The following is a 12432-nucleotide window of genomic DNA, read 5'->3' on the forward strand; positions in this document are numbered from 1 at the left end:
GGCGGGGCGGGACGGGACGGGACGGGGCGCACGGCGGTTCCCTCGCCCGCAGGATGCGCCGCAGCCCGAAGCCCGTCCGCCGCGGGGCTGTGCCGGGCACGGCGGGGCAGCGCCCTGCCCGCGGGGCGGAGGTGCCGGCCGGCTCCCGGGAGCGCCGCTCGCCGCCGCCGGGCTCCGCGGCGCCCTGAGCTCCGCGGCCGCGGCCCCGCGCACGCCTGGCGGGCGGCGCCGTGATGCCCGGCGGCGGCGGCGGCGGCGGCGGCGGCGGCGGCTGGAGGGCCCCGACGTAGCGTGGCGGCGCGGCAGCCCGGTGCCGCGGGGCGGAGGATGGCGTGCCGCGGCGGCTGCTGCTCCAGCGCGGGTCGCCTGAACGCGGACAACGCGCGGTTCCTGCTGCTGGCGGTGCTGATCGTGCTGTACATGCTGTGCGGCGCCGCCGTCTTCTCGGCCATCGAGCTGCCCACGGAGCGGGAGGCCAAGGAGCGCTGGGAGGAGCGGCTGGAGAACTTCACCCGGCGCCACAACCTCAGCCGCGCCGAGCTCCGGCACTTCCTCCGGGAGTACGAGGCGGCCAGCGTGGCCGGCATCCGCGTCGATGACATCCGGCCCCGGTGGGACTTCACCGGCGCGTTCTACTTCGTGGGCACCGTCGTTTCCACTATCGGTGAGCGGCGGGACCCGCCGGCGGCAGCGGAGGGACGGGCGGGGGCCGGGGCGGTGGCGGGGCGAGGGCGGCCGGGGATGCGCAGCCCCCTCTCTCCCCCCCAGCCCCCCGGGCTTACAGCGGGCTTCGGGCCGGTGCCGGGCACGGTCCTGTCGCCTCGCCGCTCCTTCTTCTCCCCGCTCCTGCCCAAGAGGCACTGCCGCGGGGAGCACCACGCCTGCGGAACGCGCGCTCCTGCCGGGCGCCCCGGCAGCCGGCAGCCGCTCCTCTCCGGGGCGGGCAGCGCAGCGGCTGCCAGGCTTCTCCCCGGGAGTTTCGCTTGCCCGCGCGGAGGAACCCGGCCTCGGCATGTGGTGGCAGACTTGGTGGGAGAACTGTCGCACCCAAAGCCGAAAGCTTTAAACAAACGCTGTATGTCTTTAAATTCTGGGAAATCTTACTAGAGCAAATCTTAGATCAGGAGGTAGGTGGCTTCATAGGCTGTAAGCCGAGAAGGGACCTTTCTAAGGATCTAGTCTGGTCGTAACAAGAACCATAAAAGCGATCTTGTAGTGTCCAGCTGCGAAGTGTACAGCTTCGAAAGGTTGGCTTTCAAACGGCTCGGGTTTTTGCTTGTTCCGGCTTTCTGAGGCAAAATCAACAAGCCGGTGGGCACTGCTTATTTCGTTTGTGATTAAACCCAAGTTTATTCAGGTTGAAGGAGCCTTCGGGGGGAAGGCGATATTGAATAGAAATTCCGAGGGGGCCGATGAGAGTACATTACGATGAAAAGGGACAGCACCAGAACTGACATAAGCACCCCAGGGAGCCCATGGGTGTCAACAGAAAGGCTTCATTCAGGCGCCTGCGGACAGCTAAAAGCCCCGGAGAAACGGAGCTTGCTTTAGTTAAAGACAGGCAGTCTGGTGTGCATTTACCACTGTGACAAATGGGGTCACTAAATCTTGGTAATGGTATCTCCAATTCACATCAGTCTCCTTCCACGTGTGAAATGCACGCTGAGGAACGATTATTTAATTACCAACAGCAATTCTTCAGGAAATCTCCATTAACACTTGTTCCCTGAAGAGGAGTTTTGAGATGCCTTGCCGTATGTGGGACGTGGGAGAGTTTGTGCTGTCCTGCCGTTTGTAGAATACCTGACCCTTTCCAGTAGTTCTGTTCAACCTCTCCCTAATACTGAGTTTCTTAGGTCTGGAGTTAATTTTTTTGTGTGGAAGATGTCATGGGAATGCTTTTTTATTTCCTCGGGGCATCAAGATTTGGGTGGTTTTTGTCCTTAGACCTTGTCTGTAAGACCCAAGAACTGTGTTTACATGTTCTGCTGAGCTGGTAATTTAAAGTAACTTACGGCATTGTTAAACCAATTTTTGGGAACTGCTGTAGTTTGTTTGCCACTGTAACATCTCCCTTAAGGTGCACTTCTTGTATGATCAAAATACAGTGTTGATGCTAACCTTTGCTACAGCCATAAAATCATAGTAAAGAGAGCTGGGACTAGATCTCCGAAGTCCACCTGGTCCACCTCTGTTCCTGGAGGAGGTCAATTAAATGCTGCTTTTTTTTTTTTTTTTCCTGGTAGATATTTGTCCAAGCTGTTGGAGATCCCACAACTTCCACAAGGAATCCAGCCTTGTGCATTATTATCCTCAGCAGAAAAAAAAAAAAAATATTTTCCTGATGTCTACATTACTGCAGTTCAGTGACTTGCATTATTTTTGTCTTACCATCCTTCGTACCCAGAGAATGACCTCTTAGGTACTCAAAGACAGTTGTTATGTGTCCCTTCAGTGTTCTCTCAATTCAGAAAGCCACAATATTGTAACCCCCCTTTGAAGTGGTACAGTTACTTCTCATGTGTATTAACTGATGCCAGTAGTTCTTAACATTAATATTTATCTTACGTAAATGAGAATGTTAAGGAGAGAACAGTATCTGTGGTCTTATTAACTGTAGCTGCTTGCAAACATAAGCATCCACTTATCCACTCACACTTTCCGGTAATTCCTCTGGCTTGCCGATTTCCGTTGCCCACAATTTAGAGCTCCATCAGTGTTTCTGCAGAAAATGTCCTTGAGAACCCTTTTTCCTCCAGATTGTGTATGGTCCCTTCTTTTGACCTGGCATTGCTCTTTCTCAGTCTTAACAATGGTGTCACTTTCTCAGGGAGTTTTATCAATTGCATCATTCTTTCTTAATCCCGTCAGTGGCACTGCACTCTTTCAATCATATCAGAGGCATCCCTCTTTCTTAATCTTCTCAGCAGCATTGCTGCTTTCTGAGGCTGATGGTGTGCTTCAGCTCTTTATCTTAGCTTCTGCTGTGGGCTGGACTCTCCAGACAGGGACAAGACTGTTGTGCTTCGGCCAGATCCCCTCAGCTGTGCCACGCAGGAGCACTTTCCTGCAGGCTCTGCAACCACACACTCATTTTTATCAACCGTATTGGGGTCCTAACAGTAGATTTTGTTTTGCACATCTCAAATCAATATTTTTGCACTATTCTCAGCCCTTTTCAAATGATCCACATCTTTCGTGCCCCAGTACAGTGCCACAAAATTAATGTATTACTCCAGCTGTGACCTTGCTAGTTCTGGGGAAAGTGGAAGGATTATTTCATGTGGTTTTCAGTCAATACTTATGATGGCTATATACATTTCTACAGCCAAATAAAATTTGGTGCCTTCAGTTACAAGCATTTTTTCAGGAATAGGTGCTTTTATGGCATATTCCTAATATCAGCTAACCTTCTACACTCAGTACTCTATGTGCTGGTACAGAAGCTTTTAATTTAGGAGGTAAATTGTTGTAAAAGCAGTCATCTTTTACTTATTTTGTAAACTTTTTTTTTCCCCTCTCTTTTGCATAGTGGAAATTACTTTGCTACTCCACCACAATAAATGTATTTCTTCTGCAGCAAATAAGGTGACCCTAGCCACTTTGATATACTGCTAAAGCATCGCTCAAACCTTACCTGTAGCATCAACTGCTTCCTGTACTTTAGCTAGAAAGAAATACCGTCATATATTTTTGGCTTTTAGAGGAAAGGAGAGAGTTTTGCAATATCTAAGGAAATCGTATTGTCTTTTTAATTAAGATTCACATAAAATGTTTGTCACGTAGATATTGGAGCATGATATCAGTGCATTGAGTCAAGAGGTCAAAACTAATTATAACCAGCCTATTTTCATTGTCAGGAAAATACAAAGCTAAACAGCTGAACTAATAAGAATTAAATAATTTGTCTTTTCTCAGTTTAGTAATTTAGAGTTTGTTCCATAAAAGGATTTATTCCTATCAGTGCTCAGCCTGTAACTTCTAATTTTGATGTGTCTTTTGTTTAGTGTGATCCAGCACGAAGATTACCTATACAGTAAGTGGAAACATTAGAAATGTAAGAAGGTAACCACAAATACCTGCCCAACTGGGAGATTACCTAGACTAGCCAGGAAGTGATCCCAAGGAAGAAGATGGGGTCAAAGCTTCTCCATCCCATGCAGGCGGGTGCCTAACTCTAACCCGCAGGGAGGGGCCCACACGTGCGTAGCGGGCTCCTCCATAAGCCCACTTTGGTTTCCAGTCAGCCCTTTGTTGCGTAATGTAGTGTCCCTTTTGCCTAGAAATCGTGTGGCAGTAGTACTGGCTCAGAATGTGAGACATCAAAGCATTCTTTCTCAGCAAGGTCTTGAAGCAACATCCCTGTGTCTCAGCAGAGTGCCCTGGCCACCGGTCTGGGGAATAATTTTAAGCCAGGACTCTCAGAGTTTTCTGTTGAAACTCTTCCACTTTGCATAGACTAATAATATATTCTGCAGATCAGAAAATAAAACAAGATCTAAGTCCCAATTTTCACTTCAGTGAATGTTTATGTGGTTTATACAGGGGGATATAGCATTTGGTAGGCTCTGGGTGTTCAGCAGCATTAGACTGTAAGGTCGCAATCATCAGCAGACACTCCGATATCTAAGGACCTCTGTGGTACTTTGGGACAGTAGTGCCTCCAAAAGAGGTAGGGAGCTGCTGCTCAGGTGTTTGAAGATCTACACATTGGATCACTGCTTATCTTTCGTGACAGACACCTGGGCACCCTCAGTTCCACTGGGAATAAGTGGACACTATTACCCTTGAGCAATACAGAGGGTTAGCATACTGGGATATTTGCAGCATCTAGATCCTCCTCTGCTCTTTGAAACCATTGGAAAAAACTGTTATTGACTTCAGTTGCATCAAATGAAGAATTTACCAATGCATCAAGACACCCTTATCTCATGTACAGCCATTTTTCTTTGAATAACCTAAGAAAATTGAAAGGACTTTGTTTCCTTTTTCTTTTTTTTTTTTAAAAAAACAACCTATGCCCACCCTGACCTGTATTATGATCTTGATTAAAACCTGTTTATTTTAACTGTAAATGGAATAAAATGTATCTCGTCATGAAGGCATAGCCTGAAGCACTCCTCCATGCTAGGATATGGCTGGCCTTTTCACAGGCTGATGGAGGTTGGAGGGGATCTCTGGAGATTGTCTGGTCCAACCCCTGCCCTCCAAGCAGGGTCAGCTACAGCCGGCTGCTCAGGGCCGTGTCCTGTCGGGGTTTGGATATCTCTGTGGACAGAGACTCCATAAGCTCTCAGGGCAACCTGTGCCAGTGTTTGACCACCCTCACAGTAAAAGACTTCTTTTTCTCCAGTTCAAATGGGATTTCCTGTATTTCAATTCATGCCCGTTGCCTCTTGTCTTTTCTGTATGAACTGTTTATAACCAGTGAGGCAAAGGAGGAAGTTGTATCGTCTTCACAAAATGAGGTACATTTTCTGGAGAAATTGTCAAAATTTGCATCCTTCCTCTCTGCAAGAAGCTGCAGCATGTTGGGCTGGAGGTGTAAAGTCTTCGTGCGAGGTGAGATTTGTCCACTGATGTATTACCTGAGGCCCAAGAAGTAAAATTTCCTGGAGCGCAGGGTGATTTTATCGTAGAAAGTGGTGAGCAACCACACAGCGTATTGTACAGTAGGGGTAGAAGGAGTCACGGCATCTTTAAGCAGCTAGCGAGGGTTGCTGATGGGAGCATCGTTTACTAACGGGGAAATCTACATGGGGTGAGACAGCTGCACTGTCTGCGTTACAGCAGTCTGTTATGGAGTGAAGGAGGGAGTGCTGATCAATGTCAGAGAAAGTGCCTGTTTCCTCATTTTCACCTGTGTAAGTGCAGTACCTGCTACTGACTGGAGTTAACAGCTGTGCAAGAAACCAGGTGTGTGTGTGTGCAGGACAATGCCCAGCAAACCACCGAGGTCATTAAAACCAGAGAGCTGGGCTACTGCTTGCAGCCTTGAGATCACCCTGTCTTTACCATATGTAGACTGAACAAAGGGGCCAAGGGCCAGGCTTATTCCTGGTGTCACAGAGACCAAAGGATCCACCATTACCTAACTGTACCATGCCTAAACTATTTGAACTTGTATAGCACAAGGTGCATTGTTCCCCTAGCTAAAATTTTTCTTCTTTAAATATTGTTTATGCTGGGAGCAGCCCTAATAATTCAAAATGACCTGCTTTAGCCATAACCAGGGCTCCGTAATTCCAGGTGGGACAATGAGATAAGCTCACAGGAGTTAGCGTTTTCTTTTTCATAGTTTCATTCAGTTTCTGGATTTTTATAATCATAGGTTTTGGTCTTCTCTTTCTTCTTGGTGAACTTACACTTCAAGGAAGTTGTGCATATGCGGCAAGTGTGTCCTACCATTTAGAGTGAAGCAATACAAGTTGTGCTTTTAGTTATGCTTCTAGCTGTGCCACTCATTCATTAGTAAAGTGTAAGTGTCATCTCTCTGCTTCACTTTATCCAGCCCAACAGTGAGAATAGACCTATTCTTTGACTCAGAGAGGCTAAGCTCATTTTCATGCCTATGAAGTGTGTTGTCATTCTTGTCCCTGAATGTCAGCTGCCTCATCATGAACTTCAGAAGACACCTGAATTCTGTTCCAAATGCAACCTGCTATACATTTTATTTTAAAGATATCTCTCTTTTCCTTAAAAACAGTGGCATGCAGCTGTTGAATAAAAGCATAGTGATTAAAGTTCTGCCACAGGAAGGGGAGTTTAAGTTTCAGTTCCCTGCTCTGATCATAGCTTTCAGATTCTGGCTATTCTTGATGAAGGCTACATTTAGTGGAGAGTGAAGTGTTTTTAAAATTTTCAGTTTTATGGATCCTTTACTGATTCCAAGATGCTTTTCACCAAGACTGCTCTCAGCGATGGAGACGTTCATATGACGAACTCCTTGTTCAGCACAGGGGCTGTTTCAGATACCCTTATGAGCTGCCTACCTTTTCCCTGGTGCAATGTACAGAACCAGAGCATTCAAGGATTAGATTACATTCTTGGAGCCTCTAAGCCTGAGTCCTTTCCTGGATATAAAGTACTTTTTGTCATCTTGCCATACTCATCAGAAGTGCAAAGATTGCACCAGGCTGTTCAGATTCTCTTTCAGATAAACAATTAGGAATAAAACATTTATTTCCAACAAGCTCTATTGAAGGTAACATACTGGTGATTTGCCTGCTTTCTTCTATTGTAGAGTGACCAGAAGGATAGATAAGAATACCCCAGATAGGGGTATTCAGTTAGGGTGACAACCATTCTCTCTTTCGCTTTGAATCTACCACATCCTGCTGTCTCTGACTTGACAAGCATATTCCACTTGTACCCTGCAAAGGTGAAAGACAGGTTACTGAATGTCATGTCTGCTGTCCTTTCCCTTTTGGCATATTTTAAAAATGATAATTAGTTTCCACGATGGCAAAATATTCAAATATCTCATAGCTTCAGTGCAGAAAACTAGCAATTCTGGTGAGCAGAAGTAGTATATGGGAAACAGCTTCATAAAAATGTCATTGCAGTAACTAATCTATCAACAACTGTATGGTGATAATTTAAAAGTGAAAAGCGTGTCTGGCTGAGTAACATTGAACCAGGAGATGAAATTTAGAAGGGAAGATTTTGCTTTGAAATATTTCACAGATGTAACAAAGTGAAAAAAAATGTTACACTGATCTTTGGAGGCTATTTTTTCAGAAGGTATTGAAAAAATCCTGCCAGCCATCGATGTGTAAATAGAACAGAACAAGGTTTATTTTTTTTCCAAATAATGTAGCATTTGCATTAAGAGGACTGCAAAGAGGATTTTTAATTAAAGACAAAAAACATCTCACTCAGTAGATGTCTTTAAAGTGGAGCTACAAAAGAAAGAGGAACAACAAGGCTTGCCCCGTGTCAACAAGAGGAAACAGCAGCCAAAACCAATGAAATTAGAGGCAGTGAAGAACAAGAAGGTTTATTTGATATGCAGGGAGCTGGCAGAGTGGAAAAAAAGAAAAGGGAAGAATGTTTCCTCTCTCATTTTGATACTTTGAGAAGAAAGTTTTGTCTACTGTATATAAAAAAAATCCTTCATTAGTTATAGGTCATCTTTAAAAATGCATTGTAATACTCCTGCACTGACAGTCCTGAGAGCCTAGAAGATGTGTGCTCTGAGAGTGAGGATGGGACTGAATACCTTCCCTTGGGCTTGGGAGGGTGCTTCAGGAGAGGCATCTCTAGAGCAAAAGGCTCTTCAGTTTTCACTCCCATCCTTCATCACCCTCTCCCCAGTACTTCCTCCCTCCCCCCCTCTCTTTGTTCTGTATTTGCCAATAAGGGGTACTTAGGCTGATGCTTTAGGGAAGTTGCAGGTAAACTGAGGCTGTTTACTTGCTTTACAGAGACTACCAAGTAGTTGTCAATTTATGTAACTTGTAATTGCTACCAGTCTAGGACTGCATCTGTTTATAAACTAGAATATTCCCCACCTTTGAAAGCCTTACATGCTCAAGTGAATGGTTCACTATAACTTTTACTGAAAGCTTTCTGTAATACATGACAGATCTGTATAAAGCAAAGATGCAGGAAAAAATGTGAAAAGGAGAACAGCGGTTATAATGACAGGATGGCCACCAGTCTCTGCTATACGCAGAACAAAGTACAAATCTTCAAACAAAGCAAACCATGTAATAGAAAGGAAGTATAAAATTAAATCAACCTGGAAATCCTTTTACAAGCAAGATCTAAAAAAGGTAGAGGCATGATAACTTAGCATGTTCTCTCTTGGACACAGGTTAAAACACACAAGATTAAACTACATGGTTGTAACACACAAGGTTAGGGGAAAGGCCAGGTCAGTTCTCTTGTGTAAATTTTCTTGCTTCTGTTAGTGCCAGAGTCTTTAAGTCATCCAATTTTACAGAAGATATCTAAAACAGATCAGATTAGTTAACATGTCCTAATGTGTCTGTTCCTCTTCCCTGACTGGAAAAAAACAACTGAAGTGCCAAGTGCAAACGCAGATATTTATACTATCAGTGTTGAAATTCAGGTGAAACAAATCCCACCCTAGCAATCTAAAGATGGGCACCCAGGCAGTAGCAGAACCAAATCAGGGCACCACTGTTGGCAACACTGACTGTAACTTCTCTGCCACAGGTTCCCTCTCTCTTAAATGAGATCAGTAAGTAGTTAAAAGCACTCTGAAATCTGTAGAGGAAAAAATTTTATCAGTTACACCCTCTCAAGAAGGTTTGGATTAATTTTTTTGTGAGAAGCTGTCAAGATTCTCCAGGACATGACTTGATCATAATAGAGGATTTATCTGTTTACAGTGCTGGGAGGTGAGCACAAGTTCTCTAGCAAGTTTTTGAAAGTTATGTTTTTGAAACATAAGCAACCTAAGAGGAAACCTTTCTGGATTTGACTCTAGCCTAGATTCAGTGGAAGTGTAGAAGGCAACTTCTGTGACCACCAAGTGACGGAGTTCATTATTCTTTAGAGGAGAAGGAGGAAGAACAGAAAATCAGGGGATTTCAAGAGCAAAACTTTTAATAAACTCAAGAGATCTGCAGTGTGCAATCTCAGAGGAACCAAAACTAAAGAAAAAATGAGTTAAGGCAGGCTAGCAGTTTCTCGGACAAAAGATTGAATGATGCTGGCTTAAGTGATCTAAATGTAGAAGGAGGTCAGGAACTGTAATAAAAGACCCAACATGTCTAAATTTTAAGTTAGTTATTGATTTCAGTCACAAGAAGGAAGCATATAGAAAATTGATAGAAAATTAGATCACTGAAGACAAGTAAAAGGAATAATATGGAAATACAGGAACAGAATAAAAAGTCCAGCCTCTCAAAACATGATGATATTAGCAAGGGATATCAAAGCTCATGTAAACTCATTCATCAGCACAATACTGATGAGAAAGACTTCTTAGTCTTAGTCAATATATTGGTCTGCTATATAGAAAAGAGGAAGAGCTCTCAACAAATGATTCCAAGAAGGCTGAAATGTTTAACGAGTTTTTCTGCATCTGTCTCCTGAAAAGGTCAACTCTGAACTGATGTGTGGTACAGTTAACGCTTGTGATGTAAAAGAACAAGTTAGAATCCCTAAATCTGTCAGATCTTTTTAAATCATTTAAACCAACTCAACTGCATTCTAGAATATTCAAAGAAATTACTAAAGTGATAAGGACCCCTTTGGCAACTCACAGAACGGACTGAAATTCCAGGCAACTTATAATGGCAACTATATTGCTATTCTTTAAAAAAGAGATGATGACAGGGGGGAATTAAAAAAGAAAATTATAGCCCAAACAACTTAACCTTAATTCACTGAAAATTGTCAGCATGAAATGACCAAAGTGGATCTTGACAAATTTAGTTTATTTTGTTGTAACTAGCCCTTTAGATGAGAAATAAGCAACTGATATCAGATATCATAGAATCATAGAGTGGTTTGGGTTGGAGGGACCTTAAAGATCATCCAGTTCCAACCCCCCTGCCATGGGCAGGGACACCTTCCACTAGACCAGGCTGCTCAAAGCCCCGTCCAACCTGGCCTGGAACACTGCCAGGGAGGGGGCAGCCACAACTTCTCTGGGCAACCTGTTCCACTGTCTCACCACCCTCACAGTAAGGAATTTCTTCCTTATATCTAATCTAAGTTTAATACCATTACCCCTCCTCCTATCACTACATGGCCTTGTAAAAATTCCCTCCCCATCTTTCCTGTAGGCCCCCTTTAGGTACTGCTATAAGATCTCCCCAGAGCCTTCTCTTCTCCAGACTGAACAACTCCAACTCTCTCAGCCTGTCCTTATAAGGGAGGTGCTCCAGCCCTGTGGTGATCTTCATGGCCCTCTTCTGGACCCACTCAAGCAGGTCCATGTCTTTCTTATGCTGGGGGCCCCAGAGCTGGACGCAGTACAGGTGAGGTCTTACAAGAGTGGAGCAGAGGGGGAGAATCATCTCCCTTGACCTGCTGGCCACACTTCTTTTGATGCAGCCCAGGATACGGTTGGCTTTCTAGGCTGTGAGCACACATTGCTGGCTCATAGTCAGTTTTCCATCCACTAATACCCCCAAGTCCTTCTCCACAGGGCTGCTCTCAATCCATTTTCTGCCCAGCCTGTATTTGTGCTTGGGATTGCCTGACCCATGTGCAGGACCTTGCACTTTGGCCCTGTTGAACTTCATGAGGTTTGCACAGGCCCACCTCTCCAGTCTGTCCAGGTCCCTCTGGATGGCACATCCCTTCCCTCCAGCCTGTCGACTGCACCACACAGCTGGGTGTCATTGGCAAACTTGCTGAGGGTGCACTCAATCCCACTGTCCATGTTGCTGACAAAGATGTCAAACATTGCCAATCCCAATAGCAACCCCTGAGGAACGCCACTCATCACTGGTCCTCAGTAGGGCATCGAGATGTTGACCACAACTCTTTGACTGTGACCATCGAGCCAATTCCTTACTTACTGAGTGGTCCATCCATCAAATTCATATGTCTCCAATTTAGAGACAAGGATGTTGTGCAGGACGGTGTCAAATGCTTTGCACATGTCCAGGTAAATGATGTCAGTTGCTCTTCCCTTATCTACCATATCTTGACTTTAGCATGACTTTTGACATTGCCTCACATTTGATAAGCTACCTGAGGAAATGTGGTCACTATGAATTATCAGTGGAACAACTGGAAATTGTATTCGTTGACTAGTTTTCACTGCATCACTGTCAGAATAGAAGGATGTCTTAAATGGGTTTCTGCAGGGGCCTGCCACCTGACTCCAGTGCAGAACTGTTGCTATGCCTTTGTAAAAAAAAAATTTTTTTAAATGACATTGAAATTTATGAGGAAGATTGCCGCATTCTATTTCCACTATATGCTGTACTGGGAAGCATTGTCTGGAATACAGTTTTCAGATTTGGGCTGCTTCACTTATAGAAACAGAGTCTAGAAGGAAATGATTGGTGTGATCAGACATCTAGAAAACAGAACTTACACAAAAATTGGTAGAAATCAAGGAACTTGCACAGCTGAAAGAAGGGAATTAGTGAGGGAGAACATAATACATGAAAATACAATGCAGGAAGGACTGAATGCTCTATTCTCTAAGTGCATGGCATCTAGGACATACGTTAATGGGCTTAAATTGCAACAAAAAACATTCAGGTTATACATTAGAAAAAGTTCCCTAACGCTAAGTAAAGTAAAGCGGTTGTGCAGTCTCTGTAGGAATGCTGTAGAGACTTTATCATCAGACTCCCTTACACCCAGGTTAACCAGACACCCCACAAGAACAGTGCTGGAATCTTTAATTCCATCACTGGGCAATGAATGGACAAGATGACTTTTTTATGCCTCTGACAGAGCTTTTTTCCTCAGGTTCCGATAGTAGGTATTCAT

General features: G+C 44.7%; 1 protein-coding gene across 1 annotated transcript in view; it reads left to right on the plus strand.

The window, feature by feature from the left end:
- Nucleotides 1-289: 289 nt before the first annotated feature.
- The window catches only part of KCNK13 (potassium two pore domain channel subfamily K member 13), a 75132-nt gene continuing 62989 nt past the window's right edge, over nucleotides 290-12432 (plus strand). Inside the window, exon 1 of the mRNA XM_074824916.1 lies at nucleotides 290-664. Coding sequence (XP_074681017.1) covers nucleotides 328-664 — 337 coding nt within the window. The 5' untranslated portion in view covers nucleotides 290-327. The remainder of the gene's footprint in view (nucleotides 665-12432) is intronic.

This window comes from Strix aluco, chromosome 4, assembly GCF_031877795.1.
Source record: "Strix aluco isolate bStrAlu1 chromosome 4, bStrAlu1.hap1, whole genome shotgun sequence".
NCBI lineage: Eukaryota > Metazoa > Chordata > Aves > Strigiformes > Strigidae > Strix > Strix aluco.